Below are 21,620 nucleotides of genomic sequence, written 5' to 3'. Positions count from 1 at the left end.
AATAGTGAGAGGGGCTGTGCGTTATGTGTGCGCGCTGTCTGTGTCTTAATGTGGTAATGTGTGTGTGTGTCTGTGTGTGTGAGATGAAGTGTATTTATAGCTTCCTACAGCGCCACACTGATCCTGTGACAAAGTTTTTATTCAACTCTGCTTCCTGTCTCTCTTGTCCAATGCACAACCTCACATCTTGGAATCAGATCTGTATACGCAGGAGGCACCAGAGGTCAGGCAGATTAAAAAATATTACATATTCACTATAACTTCACTTACAGTTATAAGTTAACACAATGGGACCCACACCTGAAGTAAAACAAGTGTATACATTGTTTTAAGCATCTGTGGAAATACATTTCCCATCACTGGTTTGTCATGCTCAACAGAATTGGAATGCTTGTACACCTTTTAAGAGACGTATATGTGTTTTATGAACACACACACACACACACACACACAAAAGCAAAGAGATACAGTCTTTATGTCATGGGTGTATATTCCTATGTAATTTGTTGTAGGGCTTGCAAAATCGACACCAACAAGCTCACAGTATAAACAAGCCCTCACCAGTTTTGGATTGCAACAGACAATTAACATATACTGTGTGATTGGTTAGCTCAAATTTAGCTTATTTAGTTATTATTGCTGCTGTGGACCTGCTTGAATTGCAAAGCTACATATATTGTTATCAGTCAAACTTATATTGTTTTGTAATTATTACAGTTTTTATGGCTAGTATTACACATTTTCTACCATTCTTTTTGGCATTGCTACTTTCAGTCTGTTTATTGTTGCTTTTATTGTTTTACATCTCTCTGTCTTTCTGTCTGTTTGTTTTTCTCTCGTCCTCTCACTTTTTGTGATCTCAAAGCCACGAAGTAACTACTACTAAATAAGTCTGGTTCGGCTTAAGGTTTCTGCCTCTGTTTCCCAATGCTTGCTCAACATGGATGAGTTACTGTTGGGTACCTTTTATGGACATTGTAATGACTCTTCTTGTGATTTTGGCGCTATATTCATAATAAAAATGTATTGCTTAATTATTCTCCTAATCACTGCTATCACTAAGCCTTGCTCGGCCAGATCGCTGTGCTATGAGAAACAAGAGAGGTTTGTAGATTGTGTAGGAAATTCTGTCAGAGCCACAGCTAGCACATTATTTCTCAATCCCTCTTGTGCTTTAGATGGCTCTTTAAAAAAAAGGCATAGGAGGGGTTTGGTTCAATTATCTCCCACACTTAAGTGAAATACGCCCCCGATGCTCCTAAGCCAATGGGCTGTGTGTAACGGGAAAAGCTCAATGTAGGAAGAAGCTTTCTCCTGCATTATGCTCAGGTCATTTTCTACCTTTGTAACAGGCACACAGTACAATTACTATTAAGCTCCAGTAATGTGGGTAGTCATTAGGCAAACATAATGACAGTTCATTCAGCAGCAAATCAGGGAGTAACTAACACAAGTGTGTGAGATAATTGAATTAGGACGAGGGTGTGAGAAATGTAGAGGCTTCACCGTGGAGCGAAAATGATCATTCAAAGTTAATAGGCGAACACACACAATTATTAGCTTGGGCCACACCCTATTCAAGCCTGCGTGTGTGAGTGTGTGTATGTGTGTGCTAAGTAGCGCGAACCAGCGTTTAATGCAAATACAGATCTGGAAAATGTCAATAGCGGGGACACAGCACGTGCTAAATGTCAACATGTGTTTTTCAAGGACCCTTGTCGGTGCTGTAATTGGCTCCATTTTTAATATTTCATTTATTTCATGTGTTATTTTCCCCTTTGAAAAAACACAATAACATTAAATATTAGGAGGAATATTTTTTTTACAACAATCCGGGGCCCATGAATATGCAGCTGAGCCTTTGGCGATGAGGTGTTGAAACAAACAGACAAAAGAAGTCAGACAACGGGAGGAAAAACAGGTGAAGGCAGTCTAATCAAACACCTTTCATGTCGCTCCAAACATTAACCTTCATTCCGAGCAAAATAAAGCCGTGAGCACGCACACATATCCAGAAAATTTCCCTCCGGGTCGATGATGAATGAGCAGGAATTATCACAATTTATACACTGAGGCGTTTGTGAATGGTTGTTCTTGTCAGTTGGGATTAACCGTGCAAAAAAATCAAGAAGGACACTGTTTAACGGGCTAAATGTTGATGTTCTGTAAGACTGCATATTTTCTATACCTAGTTTAGATGCTTGTAATGAATATCCATCTCACATTACTATAACAATCTTAATTTTCCAACTGTTAAAAAGGAAAATCAACGGGTCGACTGCGGGTCAGAATTTCTTGGTGAGACATTTGGTGGTAGGAGCAAAGCAATGTCACAGAGGAGAATATAAGGTTTTTTGTGTATTCTGAAAGTCCCAAAACGAAAACAAAATAGAAACCGAGAAAGAGGACGCTGCGTCAAGTGGCTGAGTATGTCTGCCAGCGTTTGCTGCATGCCTGACAGGTTGGACATCATGCCTTTAACACCAAATCTTTGAATACAAGGCCACTTTAGGCATCTTCAATTTAATTAAGTCAGTCCATAATTTAGGTATTTTCTATATTTATATATTGTTGCAATTACTTTGGGCTATAAATGATTGTTGCATAATTTAATCGTTCAAATATCCATCAATCGTGAACAGTGAATTGACCATTTAACAGCCTGGTTTTGTAGTCATAAAGAACGCATTCTGTTTAAAAAGAAACTCTTTGTGTAACTGATGAATAGTTTTTAGCAGATGTAGTTGTTAATAAGGGTAAGAACAATAAAAAAATGCTTTCAAACGTTATGAGTCGTGTATGTGAAAAGTGTGTGGACTTGACCGGTCTGGTTCGAATGTACAGCGTTTGTGAAAAGACTTGAACACTTTGTTTTGTATGCATTGTGTTTGTGCCTTTGCAGATAAATGGGGAAATGCTGATCTCGTTCAAGAGTCGTATGTTGTCACTAGCATTGTTAACTTTATTTTAAAGATATTAAAGAAGATCAGATATTTAATTTGATCAGTGCAGTCACTAAGGCTGTCACTGGAATAGACAGCTACTAGAAAGGTGTTGAAGGTGTGTAAGCAAGTGCTCATAGCGCGTGCATTTGTAGTGTGCAGCACCCCTCAGCAAAACATGTGTTCCTGCATGCATGATTGTGACTTTATCCTGTGTGTGCTTGGGTCCGTACTTTGTATTTTGTTTGACTAGTATGCTAATGGCCATTAACTCACATCATCACACAGTGGGTTCCCACTTAGATCTGAAGAATACTTCAAGGGGAGATGGGCTGTATTCAGTTCACATAAAACCCTCACACTAAGACCCTGTTAGTACGAAAAGTGCCTGAAGCTCATAGTCAAAGTTTTCACAACTCATAGCCAAAATGTGTCATACACAGGGTAAATACGGGCGGCTGCTGCATATTGATCAGGCAGGGGGACAGACAGCAGTGGCAGCTACGAGTAGACAGCCCTGTGTACTCTGTATTAATGTTGAGCCAGTGCATAAAAAGAGGAAGATTAAAGGCCTGTTGAAGATAAAGGATTGAGCAGATGATGTTCGTGAACTGAGTAAAGTACTGTCAATTATGGATGACAGCATAGTGAAAGACTTGGCATTGAAACAAAATGCAGGATAATTTATTAAAGGCTCAAAGAGTAACTGCTGATAGAATCAATATGATTAATGGCCAAAATCGTGAACACTAGATTTTGAAAAACAAAAACCTTTCCCTCAATTCACTAATAAAATTCAACGTTTTTCAAACACCAACGCTATCAAGATTCACAAGTTAAATGTGTCATATAATGCAGAATAACATGGTACTAACTGTTTGCTTCTTATCTAACATGTTGTTATGTTCATACATATATCTTTGGTCAGTTTACGCATAAAAGCCTTTGGTTAGAGTTAAAGAAAGACTAATGGGATTGGTTTACGCCTTGTGTTGATTTGCCGATCTACCGTGACCGCAAGTGGACTTTCTTGGCTTTTATAATACACCACCAACAGTTTCTCTGTGAGTTTAATATGGTCCCTGGAAATATTACCATTGAGCATATGTATGTGAAACTGGTTTTCAAAATACGCTGTTCATGCAAACCTACCTTGAGCTCTCGGAAGAAGATGCTGCTGCGTGCCCACTCCACGATGGAGAAGAGTGTCTGGTCTGCCATCTTGCACATGAGGCCGAAGGTGTTGAGTTTCTCGTGTTTGCCTCGGCTGGCCTGCTCCTGCTGCAGGTAGGCCAGGATCTTGGCCTGCACCTGCGGCTCGTCTGGCTCACACTTAAGCAGCTCTACGATGAGGTGAGGGAAGCTGGGCGGGGAGCCTGACTGGTAGGCATCAACATAGGCGTAGCCCATGATGGACTCTGGCGAGCTGGTGTATGGGTCTGGGTACTCGGATTTGATGGTGCGCGTACCTTGGAAGTGTCCGTAGGCCGCCTGGTAGCCCTGCAGGCTGCCAGCGTGTGGGGGCATCGCCATGCTTACTGGGGAGGTGACAAAGGGGCTGCGGTCGTAGTCTGTGGGGGGCAGTGCGGTGGGGTGATGATGGTGATGGTGGTGGTGGTGGTGACTGGTGTGGTGGCCTGCATGGTGGCTCAGTGGAAGGCCCTTGGAGGCTGCCGAGTGGATGTTCTGGATGGCTGAGGAGATGGTTAGGTCGGTGGGCACGGCTTGCATCACCTGAGTCATGGCCTCGATCTTCAGGCCATTAGCGCGGATCAGCGCCTTCTTCTGCTGCTTCAGGGCCCGGTCGCGTTTGTACATCGGGCCAAACTTGTTACGACCGCCACGCATGCGGTCTGCCCGCACAGCTGAAAGACAGACAATGAGGGATAACAAAGGAGACAAGAAAAGAAGAGGAAATGTTACAAAAACTCTTACATGTTGCACAGTCTTGACAGTGCTCATTTTTGAAAATCTCGTTCTGCTTTATTTTAGCTGCCTAAAATTATACTCACTGCTAAGCGAAATAGGATGCAGAGCATCTTTCTGCCAGCATGCAATAAATTCATCTGCCTAATCTTAAATTTGATAACAGTGATAAAAAATAATTATATACAAATAGGCGATTTTCTTTTTTATGGTCTGTCGGCTCATACAGAGGCATCACTATCAAATGAACCATTCTGAAGAGTACGTTATTGATAACTTATTGATTTATTTGAAGAGTTTTGATCTACAATGAAAATCCCCACATGTAAAAAAATAAACAGTTTTACTAACCTTAAAAAAAATAAACACTTTTGTCAAGAATAGCAGATGACTGATTTCTCAAGATGCAATCCTCTTTATCTTAGTAATACTACAGCATTGCTTCCAGCATGTATATAGAATAAGCATTGTGTTTTGAAACTTGTATGTAGGGCAAAAGTATTCCTGTGGTGATTACACTTGACATTTACCTGTTGACTCCGAAACCCCACAGGTCTTAGAGATAGTGTCGTTACTCATTGACTAGAGACGCAAACTTCTATGAACTGCTCTGCTGAATGATCATTGTACAGCTGGCTATCTCTGTCTACCACTCAGGAAACACACAGCTCAAACACTAGATACTGGGAAAGACTCAGAAAATGTAAATTACATTTCCAAATTGATGTTTTCCTTTTTAATGAATGCAATTTGATTCTGCAATATCTAATAGCTTTAAAGTGCCACTGTCCATTAACAGAAACATTTTCTGCTCCACAGGCTGACAATAAGATTTTTTGTTTCAGATGGACCAAACATACCCTTGATGCCCCCTGTCTCCCCCTCTCTGTGCACGATCCTGTGGTGAGGATCACAACGAGTCTGTGCTGTGGGTATTTCTAATGAACGAGCCGGGCACAAAGTGGAGGGCTATGAGGACCGTGTGTGATCTGGCCAGCTGCTGCCATGGGGAAGCTGCTCTGCTGTCTCCCAGTCGGGGGTAACTGGTGTTAATTATTCATACTTAATTACCTCTTACTCTGACTGGGCTCGAAAAGCCCAGCGTGCAACGAGCTAGCAAGCGTCTGGGAGACCACGCAACATTCAAACACAAATACCAATGTGATATATAATAGTCACGATACAGAGAGGGCAGGATAGGGGGTCTGAGTTTTGGGGTGTGGAGGGGCAGGCACACATATATAACACACACACACACACACACACACACACACACACACACACACACACACACACACACACACACACACACACACACATCACTCACTGCCTTGGGAGTGATTTTAATGACCTCCGTCACAAAAATGTCTGTCACTGATCTGAGCAAGAGGAACCAAGAGGAAAGACACACGAACACACCTGAAAATACACTCTTCAACACACATACTCACTGTGATATAATATTAAACTAAACACACACACACACACACACACACACACACACACACACACAAATCACAATGACCAATATGGAGTGCATCACACATGGGTTCCTATCTCAAAGAGAGATGGCCAGAAGCATCACCTCCTTGGAGATGACTCAAATGGTATGTAATTTATACACAGTGATATACACACACAGACATTCTCATACACACACAATCATTACCCAACATGCTTGGAGTCAACTTCAGTGCCCACTTAAGAAGGCTCAAGAATATCACTTGCATTGAAAAATTGATCAAAATAATAAGGAGCCGTCAAACGTATCTATTATACATTATTGTAGAGCGAATTTAACTATTAATGATTTCTGCACAACAGCGTCATTAACGAGCTGAGAAACTAATAGTAAACCCTACTGGGAAAACAGAATTAGGCCTCACTGCCTTCTCGCCTGTCTCCTCGGACCCAGGGACTAACATCATATCATGAAAATCAGGATTGGAGGGGGTGTACCGCACACACACACACACACACACACACACACACACACAAACATACTCACACACACAAACCCAAACACACACACACACACACACACTTAGAGGCACACACAGAGTGTTTCTAATTAAACAAGGTGATTTGCATACATGTAAAATACATTAATATTTGAGGGGGAGGTTTGGGGAGGGAAGTGCATGTGTGTGTTTGACTGAGGAGGAGAGCTATTTAAGGGGCTATGTGGAGCATTGAGCTTAAATTGTCAAAGTCATCGGATGACCATGTAACTTTAGAAGACAACCATTTCATCCAGAAAAAATGAAAGGAAAAGTTTTACAATTTTGAGGTTGTAAAGTATCAATAATTTCTTGCAATTTTTTTTTGTATAGGTTAATAAACACAGCAGTTACTGAATAACTTGTCCTAACGGGGGTTTGTTATTGACCTAAACTCATAGGTCTGTCTGTAGTGCCAAGAGAGTGACGTATTTAGTGTTTCATGTTTGTGGTTTGTGGCATAAACTGAATAATTGCCCTGAAAGCGACAGCCATCACTGCTGCAGATACAGACACAGAAGGCAGACAGATACAGAAATGCAATTTTAACAGAAAATCAAAGAAAATGTTATTTTAAGTGCTGGACACTCTGCTTGATTGTCAAGAATTGTTTAACCCTCAGGCATCAGTTTAGTTTACTACCCTCTTAAGTCACTAAGGAAAAGAATGTCCATAATGATGCATGAGGGTTAAAAACACATCACTGGTTGTTCTGCTCAGACAAAAATTGTGAACTAAGTAATCAGTTAATAAAAAACATGAAGAGAATATATGAAAATAATTAGTTTAAATAGAAGTTATGTGAATAGGCAATGAGCTGGGGGCTATTGTGGGTTAGCAGTGAGGCTTGAGAGCTAAAACCAGGCTGAAAGGCTAACAGGCTGACACTGTCTTCCACTCTGAATTGCCCTGACTTACTGTTTCTTGCACACATACATCCATAAATCCACAAACTGACCCAACCTAAACCCTGTTCCTCTTTCCCAAAAGTCTCCAGTACCCTGTGTTCACAACATTTCAAACATATTATAACACATACAGACATACACAACCTGAAAACACACAATTTCTATGCACACATACACTCACTCACACACACACACACACACACACACACACACACACACTCACAGCCCTCAGCGCTTATATCCTCTGATTTATGGTTGTTTAATATACAGGAATATTAAGCGTGCGTAGGTGAGGATCCCTGTCGCCCGCCGGCATATTAATGGGTCCCGCGGAGGCTTGCTGACACCCTGTTTGTCATGTCGGGGCCCCGGCCCCTGCTCCGGATGCGCCCTATCCCATGCACACACATGAATACCTATGATACCTATGCATAAGTAATGGGACAGCTCCCCGGCTTCTACTGCAGGTACTGGGAGGCTGATGGAAGACAAATCAGGGGGAGAAAGATGGAGACAGGGAGGAAATAAAAAGTGGAGGAAGAGGGATAGAGCTACAGGGAGGAATATACTAACAGTCAAGTGGTGTCGCTAATTTTTGCTGAAGGGCTATATTGAAGATTTAATACCTGATTTATAAAATCAATAAAAATTAATTTATGATTTATCTAGCAGTTGCTGTTAGTGAGTTAAATTATAATTTATTGCTAACATTTTAATGATATGACTGTCATTAACTAATTTTCTGAGGTTATATTCAAATACAGTTTTTGCGTCCTGTTACATCCGGGCTTTAAGGGGATTCATAAGTGAGGGAAATATTAGGCAGTTCACTGAAGCATATAATGCAAGGTAACTCTTAGCGAGCATAAAAAGAAAATCATACCAGTGGGAGCTATTCGGGTACGGCATGGTCCATCAGCTTTTGTGAGCGATGTGCTCGTGGGTTAAACCTTATTTGGATGTGGACTTCATCATTTTTCTCAATGACTCAACACTGACTGAGAAGTTACAGTGCAGGCTTTTCTTTATAAAACAGCTTGCTATGTGCAGGCTATACCTGCGTGTTTATTATATTATATTAATATATTTCTTTCATTCAATGTTGTTTATGGTACAATGCGCTGTCAGCCCCTAAAAATAGCTTATTATATAAATTGAATGAAGTCAATGCATTTTCCAAAAGGAAAAAATATTCACTTTTTATAATTTCATGACAAAAAACAAGATATCTAATATGACACATTTTATAAACCAATAACATTTTCGGTTATTGATCACTTAGATTAATTTGGCAATAATTAGTGGGACAGTTGCTCTTCACTCTCACAGATGGTTAAACATAATGGTCGAGGTTATATGCAGTATTTTAAAAAACACATATTGAATGTATTCATCTTGACTCCAGATTATGATAACCCTATGAAGGGTTTTCTTTCACCATGCAATGGCCAACTTTGGTTTAAATTTCTTTTTGTGTTGTTTTCAGTAACAACCACTCAAAGTGATCTCACTGTGTAGGGATGGGCAGATACACATGTAACAACACTGTTTATGTCACTCTGCCTTTCTCCGCTCTAAACATTAGAAGCACACCCAAACACACACACATCTTTACAGATACCAGCGTCACATCAAATTTCAAACAGCGAACAGCATCCCATTGGTTGGCAGACATTTAATAAACAGGAAGTACACAGGACAATACAAGATAGGAAAAGAGTCAATAGTCTCACTAAACACACTTTAAAGTTCCTAGACTTCCTGAATGCACATGTTGCTGCAAGCTGCTACGTAATGAAATGAAAAGATTGCAATAACTAAGCACATGACCCCAAACCTCCTTTTCCTCTAAAACCACGACTGTAAACACACTTTTCTTTTCAGATCAAGCGGCAGCTTCTCCCTCGCGCCTGTGGCCCTCTGACCACCTTTTTGGGCTCCTCATGAATAAATGTATGTGTTTACCAGGAAGAGCTGCATGTGTGTGTTGAGGGGTGTCAGCTTTTTATGTACGGGAAGACTTTACTGGTCGTGACAGGGGTCGCCCACCGCAGCCTCTGGCCCCTGACAGAATGCTGCGGGGCCCATAGTGCCCCCGAGCTGAAAGCTATACCGCCAGCAAAACTAGTCAAACACCCAGCCCCCTCCCCTCCATGTCAGCTGGAAAATGACAGGCCGGGACATTGTGCCCAGCGGCCATTCACAATTAACAGCAATTAATTACACGGCACATGGCAGGTAGAGGGAGAGGAAGCCTCTGGAAAGATTTTAGTTAGGCTGTCTTTGCTCGACTTTCACCCTCCAAGGGTCTTATTTCTTTTACACATGAACTTTTCACAACTGTGTGTCAGCATGTCAGGAGCTTTGGGAATTTTAATTTGGATTAAATTACAAAAGTGCTTACAATTCTGTTATAAAATTAGACTTAAACTGTATGAATAACAACAACTTATCTCACAAAAAGACAGCAAATAGTACAAAAATGAGAGCAAATGAATGACTACTACAGTATTAACTTTCAAATCCTCTATCTCACGCTTGCTGAAGATAACCTTCAGGTTGCTTTATTCCGAAATGAGAGATTTCTGAATAAATGTCCCAAATTATGTGTATAGAATGAATTGATTTTAAATATTATTTTTGAGCATTGGATGAACTTTTCTGTCACTTCTAGACAGCCGTGTTTGAACAAGCTCCTGAGCCACGTTCAAATCAAACAAAGAGGCTTCGTAGCGACCGGCCAAACGTATCACCATTACTATTCTCTCCCTGCCGCCAAGTTTAATATTTTATCCATTACCCTGTCTGGCAAGTTTAAGTGCAGCGTCGCTACCGGATACCCCCCAACTCCCCCTGACCCCGTCTCAAATACTAATAATCATTGCTGGACTTCAACGTGGTGGAAGAAATTAAAGGTTTCACTTGACAAAGTTCTGGGTTTACATTTTCATGAGTAGATATTACTGAGATGTTCATTGTTAAAATGTTAAAATAAATATCATCTTCGCCTTTCATACAGGCAATCATTATGTCAGAGCAGGTATGAAGCTTTTTTTAAGGTGGAAATGTCAGTTTAGAATTACACTTTTTAAATCTGAATGGAACTTGGAAGTATTATTTTCACTCCACGTCTCCAAAAAGTTCAAGTGCTATGATTAACCATATTCACATTTAAACAAATGGATAAGACAAGCTCTGATTTTTTGCTAAAACTCTGGAAGAAACCTCTCTGCTGAAGTCCAGAAGCAGTCAACCTCCAGTTTTAGCTGATGCGTGTCATATTTTTTCCCCTCCCTGACCGTCAGTAATTGCGCACAGACATGATCATCTTGAAAAATAAATGATGCAGCTCGCAGAATGAAATAACACCGCCTAGGTCTGCTTCTCAACTTATACAGATGTTTACAGCAAATTCTAGATCACATTTTAGCAAGCTGTATTTAATGTTAAACTCCAGAATAGACTAAATCTGTGGTCAACTATTCATGAAATAGTACAGAAAGAAAAACAGAACCTAATGTGCACTCGAACAAGATCAATACTTTCCCTAAAAATTAAAAAATTAAAATCATGGTTTGTAGGGCAGGACGCCTCCTTGTTAGTAGCTAAGGTGGGATGTAACTAAGTAATTTACTTAAATATTGTACCCCTTGCATCTTTTTTTAGTATTTGCATTTTTTATCTGCCTTATCCTATTGCTCTTCCACAGTTAGGAATAATACAAATGTAATGTTTTTCTCCAACATGTTTTAGTTACTACAGAAGTTACTTCCACCCAGCATACAAAGAGTTTAAGTCAGCTACACAAAAGCACCTACAAATGTCAAATGTATCTAACACATGAGTTCATCAGTAATAATAACCAAAATATTTATGTATGAGAGTATATAACATACAAAGAACATTTTATGTCAATGTTTTTCAATGGCATGATATTTTCAGTACAGGACTTCCACTTGTGATGGAGTTTAAAAAAAAAAAAAGTTTTAAAATTGCTTTACAAAAGTAAAAGGTCTGATTACTAAATCCACCACCGCTTACTGGACAGTCCTACATTCATAACTAGTAACAGCCATCTGTCCTGTCTGAAATCACAGTAACTCTGTATGATTCACTGTTTTAACATGAAGAGCCTTTCTCCTTTTTTTGCAAAAGAAAGTGCCCTGTTATAATTTGAAGATTCCCAGACTTTGCCAGCCACACACTTTTGACCATCCTCTGTTGAACACCTCTGTTACATCTCATCATAACTTAGTGTGATACGCAAACACATTTTAAAAAAATAGATGCAAAAGGGACAGCCATAAGCCAAACACCTAAACAGTAAAAAAAGAATGTATAGCCGTACCTTCTAGCTTCATGCCGACGGTGAGGCACTTCTGGAAGCGACAGTATGGGCAGCGCTTCCTCTGGGTTTTGTCAATCTGGCAGCTCTGGTTCTCGATACAAGTGTAGCGCTTGTTGTTCTGGACGGTGCGCTTGAAGAAGCCCTATGGAGAGAAGCAATTAAGACGTCAACCGGCTTGACCCCTGCATTGCCATGGTAATTGGCCCATTCAAACTCCCAGGTGGATGGAGGGGGACAGGCTTAATGGATACACGCACACACACCCACACCCACATCCACACACAAAAAAAAATATAAAGCAAGACATGAATACACACCTTTGACAAATGAAACTAATTGCAGTCTTTAAAAAAAAGTTTTTTTCAAATTTGTATAACTCATTGACTGAGGATATCATTCATAAACGTATTACTTACACCAGAAGTAGTACATTAAACTTCTCCCCATATATGCTTCGTCTTTTCACTGAATGATAAAGATTTAAAATCAATTATTTTCTGTCAAAAATACTTTTCTCAATGTTTTCAGTCCCCTTAAAGACTCTGGATTTTACGAGGAAAGCATCTTTTCAGCTCCCCGCTTAATTATTGAAAAATATGAGCACAGGAGCCCAAAAGATCCAATAAATTATATCCATAATTCACAGTTCCGGGATTATAGAGATTCATACCTGCAACGTGGAATTAATGATAAGCAGCAGCAGGGAAAATCAAACCAGGGGGAAGATGGTTTTAACGTATTCTAGATCCATAACCTAGGAGGAGAATCCTTAAACCTGCTCTTTAAAAAAAAAAAAAAAATTAAAAAGAACGTGCTGTCAATATCTCACCGAACCCAAATTTAATTGACAATCTGCATTGCCTTTTATGTCCAAAAAATCCACCACACTCTGTTTTTGATTATCGACTTCTCAGTGTTAAAAAATCTATGCTTCAGAAGGAACTCTCTCTCTAATTTTCCATTTAGTGCACAGCTTGTGCTATAAATATCTGCACCAAACTCGGTTCTAGTGTGCCTTAAAGACCACACAATATCATGTCTGGAGATTAAGCGGGCAACATTCACAGAAAAGCATTCACTTCAAGCAATCAAAGGTCAACGCTTTACTTATTTTCTGTGTTAAACCCAGAAATGTCTTTTTCTGATACGATAAAAACTAAAAAGTTCATCATTCATACTGTAAAGTGTCAAATATCAACATATTATCTAAAATATGAATACTAATCTAAAATTATGTGCTATAAAGACAATTTTAAGCAATTCATAAAAGCAGGGTTAAATGTCCCATACCAAGACCTCTCAGGAGAAAAGTAGCAACAGGATTCAGATTTACTGCATGTCATTGCTGGCCAGCGGTTCCAATATTTCACCTAGCTTTGCTCATATTAATTTCCCTTTAACTTCTACATGTCATATATATATATTGAATGTGTATACTGTGCAGTATTCCTCTGATCAAAGTCAGTATAGTAGAACGACAAGTTTCTGATCTTTTAACTGTGTTTGTGCTCCGTCTCTCAGGCTGTCCGTGTGTAATAGGAACCATGAAGCCCGTTCCAGCTTGTTGTTGTTATTCCAACAGGTATGATGTGGCACCATGTTTACTTTATGCGATGTGGCGCTTTCCATGAACTAACACTGCGTTGATGAGGAAAGGGTTGTGTGTGTGTGTAAGTATAGAGCATGTACGCAAAGGAGGTGAGATTATCTGAGGGATAAAGAATCTTTGCTTACGTGATTTTCCTGTGTGTGTCTGTGTACACATCTCTTTGTGTGTGTGTGTGTGTGTGTGTGTGTTAGTTAATGTATGTGTTTCTAAGCCCAGAAACTTGCAAACCCAACCACAGCTAAAAAATATGTCTCAGATTTTGAAAATATTAATCTTGCCCTGGTAGCTATACAAAAAACAAGACTAAATTGCCTTTTTTTTCATTTGAATAGAAAACTCAGAATAGAATACGACTTCGGTTTTCGCACAGCTGTGGCCATTACAGTGGATACAAATGACTCTGCCTGTCTGATAACGGATATTTAATGCTAATATCAGCCTGTAACGTCGACAAACTGATATATCAGTTCCGCCCTGACAATCCTACTTTCACTGAATAGATTGCATGCATTTTAGAGATAATCAATGATGAGCTCCAGGTGATCAATCAATATTATTCATGTTTCAACAAGGATATGCAGCGCTTCATAAAAGAGCTCTTCATCTACTTCCTGCATGCACACACACAAACACATCAGAGAGTCTCTGTTAAACTGGGAAGTGTGTTTGTGGTTGCAGCTCTGTGCTGAGGCAGAAAACAGCAGAGATGCCACTGACGTCTCCCTTCAAGCAAGTGCTTTGCATCTCAAGGTCAATAATATGGGATCAAATCTATAACATCTGCTTTGAATAATGACCACATAGGCAAGAAATGTGCACTGCGGCATCAATACTGCAAGCTGCAATTTTTACACTGAATAGTGTTAACACAAGAGACATTTGTCTTAGCTTAATTTTGTGCTGACAGCTTTACTGGGCGAACAAAAAAAAAACTCCAGTTCTGCCTGTTAACTCAGTAGTGAGAGCAGTGGAAAGAGGCACAAAGGAACAAACAGGTTGATGATAGAGCTCACACTAATGGCAGCAACTGTTTGCTTTGCCGTGTCCTCATTATTAACATGGCTGAAACACAATGCTGCCGTTCTCTTTATGAACATGTGATGACTTCCAAAGAAGAGGATTCAGGCGTGTGCACACACAGACACTATTATTATGCACTTTGCTTCCACACCTCATGTGTTTGGTGTTGGCAAAAAAACTACAAAAGCAATTTGCACGCTTTCCACTTTAGATCCCTCTGACACCCACAGGAAAACTTTGTTAGATCAACTGTCACAACAATATTTGACCCTCGGCCTCTTCACCTCCGATTTGCCTGAAACTTTGATGGCAAGGAAAATAAATCTTTACAGTGTCGTTCCACATGTTGCACATCAGTCTGGACAAGAATGTCGGCTAAATACACAGCCTGCAAAAACGGAACTACAAAAAATGCATCGCTGTAGAGGAAGAGAGGCTGATGCATTAAGTTAAAGATGATGTAGAGAAACACTTGAGCCGTACTATTGTTTATGGTATGTAGTGTAAATTGCATCATGAAAATGTGGCTGTTTCTGCAATATTTACAGAAATATTTTTAAATGTATTTTAAAAAGTGGGCATATTAACTTAGTCCTGCTTTGCTTATAAATACACTGTATGCACACAGGTGATGACAAAACAATAAATATTTAGCCTTCACATCTGATATGACCGCCTTGGATGCTCTGTAGGAACTTCAAAATAAAAGCACTAATTAGGCAACTACTAATAATTAGGACCTCATCACCACAAGATGAAATGTTTGGCAATTATTTCAGATAACAACACAGATGGGGCAATCATAATGGGCACAAAACAGACACTCCTATTTTCCAGGACACTTACCTTGCAGCTCTCGCAGGTCAGCAGTCCGTAGTGATAGCCTGAAACCTTGTCTCCGCACACGGGACACATCTCGTCCAAGTCTTCGTCATATGAGTAGTCCATCATTTTGAAATGGGGAGCTGCAGATGGGACACAGAGAGGAGTGTTTTTTCAGCGCTTAGAAATCTCTTTTCCAAAAGCCCGCTTTCATCCATCAATGTGAACCACGCGGAACCCCTCGCGCGACGTAACTGAGTGAGATTTTGTACTAAGTTATGACTGACTTGTCGAGGTTTAGTTTGAGGAGGTGGAGACGATTCAAAGTCGATTTTGGACTGAGTTGAAAGGACGCGACCATTTATTTCTCCTTGTTGCCGTCTTCTCTTCTACATTCGCTGCAGACAGGAGACAAAATGTATTTAAAATAAGGGAAGAAAGCGCATGAAAGTGGGCCTCATAAATATGCATGCATCTAAGTCATGAATTCGCTGGGGGAAATGAAGAGATATTAGAGTTAAGGATTGGAGGAGAAAATGTTACCGCCCACAGACAAATGAAGACACACAGAGAAGCCCTTATCTCTGCAGGCGAGCTAAAAAAAAAACATGCAAAAACATGTAAGCTGCAGACCAGTTTATTTGTTTTATTTTATTTGTGTGTTACTATGTAAACGCAACATTTTAAGTGATTTTCTGCATACGCTGGAACAAATAGTCCATTTTAGAACTCGATGATATGCCTATTTTGAAATTATGTTCCTAAAGCAGATTCCGGTATTATTTAAATCAATATCAAAGAAAGACAAGGGAAAACATTTAAAATCAATTACTGCATGGAAATATAGACTTTCTTAACAAACGTGGATTTTTGCAAGATTGTCATGTTTTTTTTTTTCAATTCCCTTAACTTAAAACAGCTCAAATATTATTGCCCTCTGTTGTTTGCACCCCTTCGCCCTGTGCATTAGACATACTTGTCTTGATACGAGTGTGTGTGACAGCGCAAAGCAAACAGTCAGGCTGACATTTACAACAGTTGCAAGAGCATTTATGGGACTAATCATAAAAAACAACCAAGATCAAACAGGAAAATCTCAGTGCATGTGGCTGTAAAAGTGGAAATATTTTGCCATCAGAAGGCCCTCACGCACAAGTTGCTGCCCTACTTCAGAAGCCACTCATCTGCTCACACATCAGACCGTTTAATTAGACATGATTTCTGGTTTGTTAACGCGTCGCCCTGCTGGGAGCCGCGCTGCGTATTCCAGCTGAAGCAACAAGTTCCACCGAGCTGCCTTTTTTTCCCTAGTGCAATGTTTTCTGCTTGAATGTGATTTAATGATTGGATTTGTACGGCCTGTTCTCATGACGCACGTCAGACCCAGATTTTCACAAATTTAAACAAATTGAAACAATTGAAATCAACATGATCGCTTCAGCGAATGAGGCCTTGGTAAATAGTAAAAGTAGCAGCTTCCTTTTCGGAAATAGTCCCAGCGAAAGAACATAGGCTACCGAAATTTTTCATGAAATAACCCTGATTACTCCTTTAACATTGTACAATCTCTATACTGTTGTTCTTTGTATCATTTTGTTAACCACGGGTGGGACTGACATATTAAGAAACCATTTCGTCACAAGACTCTGTACATATATGTATTTTATTTTTTTTATTTTTTTTCATGAAAAGACATGGTTACAGAGTTGAATATGGTGAATAGAACCCTCCTGCAAAACGGAGCTATGTGCATTCAGAGTGTGCAGGTTACATTGCTTTACAAGGTGCAGACACACACAGGTCAGACCCTCAACTGCTGGCTCATGCCATCTCGCCATAAAAAAAGAAAAAAAAAAAAGAAAAAAAAATGTGTGAGGAAAGCTGATGATTTAAAAAAAAAATCACCTTTGAGGTTGAGCTACCTTTTTTTTTTTTTAGCCCTGCGTAAAAAAAAGTAGATAGGGGCTCTCTAAGCAGCCACTCCTTGTCTTGTGAGTATAGTATGTTATCAGCGGCTCATAAACCACGAGCGGGCTAATTGATTGTCCGTGTATATCGCTGGGAAATGCCAGCAGGGGAATGAGGGCAGACGAGTCAGTCCATCTTTAAATAGACGGCGTTTCAGGAGCACTTTCATGAAACACACCAAGAGAAAATATTTGAATGTTTGCCGCAAGTATGCCCAATTCTTTTTTCCCCCAATTTCAAACTAAACATTTTTAAACTCTTTATTGTCACAAAATAAAAAAATAAAAATCTGTTTTCCTCTAATTATTTAACATTATACGTGCATTAAAACAACAGAACAAGCGTTTATATAAAATAAAACTGTAATAAAATAAGTTAACCTGGATGAGCATTTTACAAACAGTACTTTGTACCCTTTCCAAAAAGTACTGGAGCCTTACTTTTAATGTGCATTCGTGTTCTGAGCTAAGATTTTAGTAAATGATCAACAGCAATCTGATAAGCATACCATATTATATTTGGATTATTTAGCTACATAATGAGCATTTTTTTTTTGTAAAACAATAATTTAAAAATCCAAGCGGAATTATATAGCTTCTTTGACAAAAGTTTAATGATTCGATGTCAATCAGATGAAATTTCCTAAATCATGATCTGAAGTTTTTTTTTTTTTTTTTTTGACTCGATTGCTCTTTATAGAGACACATTTTTAACCAATCTTGGATATAAATTATTGCACAGATATCCTTGATCTTAACGCACAAGGCTTCCGCAAGCTCCCGCAAGTGACAGCTGGACAATTATTGTTTGATCACCGGCAAAGAGCAAGGAAAGTGTTTTTCCTTGCTCCATACTTGCACCATACTTTCATATATTTATTTCATGTAGGCCTAGAGAATAAACGACAATAAAAGAAACACATTCTCTAATCATGATATCTATGATGACCTTCACATGTCTTTTAATTGAACGTGCCGATCATCCAATAAAAGCCCACAAACACTCAGCAGTCACTGGCCTGCAGTGTCTTCAAAAAATACTTTGTATGCAAGTGAGCTCAAAAGTTTTGGTGACATTCAGGTGCGCACAGAGAGGTCGTATTGAATCCTGTAACGCTCCGTACAACTACTGAGTGGACCCCACATGAATCTGTTTTAGGTTGTAAGTGATGGAAATTAACTACAGCTCTTACCTTGCATGTTCCTTGGCATGTGCCCTTGTTCTCCATACGATCGAGAGAGTCCCAGGGATTCAGTCTCGGCTTTGGGCAGCATGTCAGCGCTGCCGGCCTGAGCTGGAGACTCCGCACCGCTCGGTGGGACACCTGAGCGGGACAGGCAGACGTTCCCACAAGCACAACTCTAAACGTCCCGACAGTGTGTTTAGGTCTTAATTGCTTATTTATTCTGTCCTTCTCTCTGTTTGATTTCCAATTACCGGACCAAGCTCTGAATATGCAGCCTGGTTAAGGCTGTCTCCAAACGAACGGGTAGCATAGCCGGTGTGTGTCTTTTTGAGTTAACTTCACTGAATTTCGCATAAATTTATGAGCTAACGGACCGGATTAATCGCGCAGAAAACGGACGAATGGTTCCTTCAAAACTTTTCGCGGAGTTACGCGCAGAGTTAGACAATCGCTCTCACTTTAACGAGAAGATTGCACAGCGTCTGGATTAAAAGACAGTGGTAATTTTCCCTTTAGCTTTTCCAACAGTCTTTTTGAACGCGTGACCCATTAAAGGTGGACTGTCAGTGTTACTTTCAGCCTTAAGCAGACGAGTACGTGCCGACGGGGCCGCCCTCTCCTATGCGTAAAGTCAGATTCGATGTGTCGGTCGGACTGTCTGGAGATGTGGAGACCTCTCCTCCTCCTTCTCCTCGCGGCTTTGTTTACTCCGCTCTCTCCAATCCGGGGCGCATGCGGTCGTCTGACATCATCTCTCCCCGGTCCAATCAGGTGAAGAGACCGGCAAATATTGCCTCAAACTCTACACTTCCCTATCTCCAAAATCTCAGCTGTTTAATCCCGTTAATGATGGATTTTTTTATAAGCGGAGCGAGAACAAGGAAATCAAGCGAGGTGATGCAACTGGGTGTGAGAGCAGACTCTCCACGAGCGCACTGTGAGCAAAGGCAGCACGCGAGGTATGTAGATTGGAGCGTGTTGCAGCACATAGACATACACTCATGCGCGAACACACACGTCTATTACATATTTTGTTTTTAGAAGAAACTCTTCTACATAGATTTTATTAGATTATTTTAATGTCCCCAATTATCAATTTAAGCTTTGACTTCATCACTCATGTGATCTAGCAACAATTCCCTTGAGCATGAAAAAGTCAAGATGTGATCAAATACAATGTAAGATTTCTTTCTTTCTTTCTTTCTTTCTTTCTTTCTTTCTTTCTTTCTTTTATATTTGTATAATACATCTGAAGAGACATCGTACATTCGAGCCATGTAAATGAAGAAAGTCAAAGGCCACTGTTGCATCAGTGTCTTTCGGTTTCGTTTGTTCAATTTAATGGAAACGTGAGCAGCTCCGGCCTGAGGCTTCGAATGGCCTTTATTTTCGGACCAACTCAGCCCCTTACGCAATAAATTATACCTTTGCTTCTGAAATATTATCAGTAATTGGCTGAGCAGGGATCAATTAGAGATCTGACGTCAGACTTGGGCTATTTAACACACAAAGACAAAGCATAATTATGCGTGTAGTCCCCATATAGAGCTATATCACGCGCTACAACACACACCCACACACACCTATACACGTGTTTGGATACATAGTTTATCATATCGTCGCTGTGGGTCAGTGAGACAAAAGAGTCACCCGGCCAAGACCGCGAAACACACTTAAAGGGTCGCAGGGGGCGCGCGTCACACACACAAACATGCGTGCAAAAGTAGTTTAAAAAACGAGCCATTCACAACCAGCAGAGAATCACATAGTTTACATTTAAAAATGTACATAAAAATGATAAATCATGAATTTTTAGGGGGGCATAACACTGAGATGTACGCCTGGAATAATACAAAAAAAGTGTCCTTAAAAAAAAGAATCTAATTCATCACACTGTTGTGCATCCTCTGTTTTTGTGTTTCTTTAATTTACTAGTACATTAAAAAAAATGAACTAAATGTGCTTATTTTATTACTTTCTAAGAGTTTGCATTGTGCGGGCTTCTCACCTGATATGACCCATCAAATCCTCCTCTGACCCTTCATTGTTAAGCAGGACTATTACTCGAAAAAAAAAGTAAAACAAAGTAAAACCAAAATATTTCAATAGCACAATTGGATTTATTACACATAGGTTTAACTTGTACCCAGTACATGAAGGAGCTTTTGAAACCCAGTAAAAGTATACCACTAATGAGATTGTAAATGTCATAGTCATACAAACACTCCTCTGAAAATATCATTGTATGCAATATAGTTTTTATTTAAGATATTTTAATACAAAAAAAATGCATTTTAAAAGTTTTTATTACAGAGGAAACACTTACAACAAGACATCGTCACTTAATTTTGTGGTGCAATGACGTCATCAGCACCTTGTTCATATGAAAGGCAGTATAGGCACACACAACAGACTCACCTGCACTAACCAGGTCCTCTGTGAAAATAACTACTTTTGCATAGTTTTCCCATCATCAATCCCCCACAAAAAATTTACCCTGGAGCCCTGCATTAACAATGAGTTTTCAAAACTGTTCCTTAAATGTGTCCTTCCTGTAAGTATCCCCTTTGATTATGCAATATTTTCCTTCATGCATACATCACAAGTCTTTGTTTTCTTCATTAAAAGAGTCAAATAAGTGTGATGGAATATATATGTTTGATGACTGTAACTTTCAGACAGATACATTTGATGCATTTTGTACAAACAGATATAGATTCATTTTACAGTATCATCATTTTGTGAGCAGCACATCAGCCACAGTGTTGGCATGGAGCAAGAGTTTCCACCAATCAGCTGGACTCTCTTAATACTGGGCTCTGATTGGTTTAAGCTTGGTTGCTTGCAGGCAGGGGGGCGGAGTCAGGGGGAGAGGACAAGTAGGGGCAGAA

At 39.8% G+C, this 21,620-nt stretch overlaps 1 protein-coding gene across 1 annotated transcript in view; it reads right to left on the bottom strand.

Moving 5' to 3' along the window:
• Positions 1–19,503, bottom strand: part of nr5a2 (nuclear receptor subfamily 5, group A, member 2) — a 64,993-nt gene extending 45,490 nt beyond the window's left edge. Inside the window, exons 1-4 of the mRNA XM_061033823.1 lie at positions 18,736–19,503; positions 15,600–15,718; positions 12,125–12,266; positions 4,095–4,807 (exon numbers count right to left, since the gene is read on the bottom strand). Coding sequence (XP_060889806.1) covers positions 4,095–4,807; positions 12,125–12,266; positions 15,600–15,718; positions 18,736–18,817 — 1,056 coding nt within the window. The 5' untranslated portion in view covers positions 18,818–19,503. The remainder of the gene's footprint in view (positions 1–4,094; positions 4,808–12,124; positions 12,267–15,599; positions 15,719–18,735) is intronic.
• Positions 19,504–21,620: the final 2,117 nt, after the last annotated feature.

This window comes from Labrus mixtus, chromosome 3, assembly GCF_963584025.1.
Source record: "Labrus mixtus chromosome 3, fLabMix1.1, whole genome shotgun sequence".
NCBI classification, from domain to species: Eukaryota; Metazoa; Chordata; class Actinopteri; order Labriformes; family Labridae; genus Labrus; species Labrus mixtus.
The sequence above is the reverse complement of the archived record's forward strand: the minus strand, read 5'-3'. Positions and strand labels throughout refer to the sequence as shown.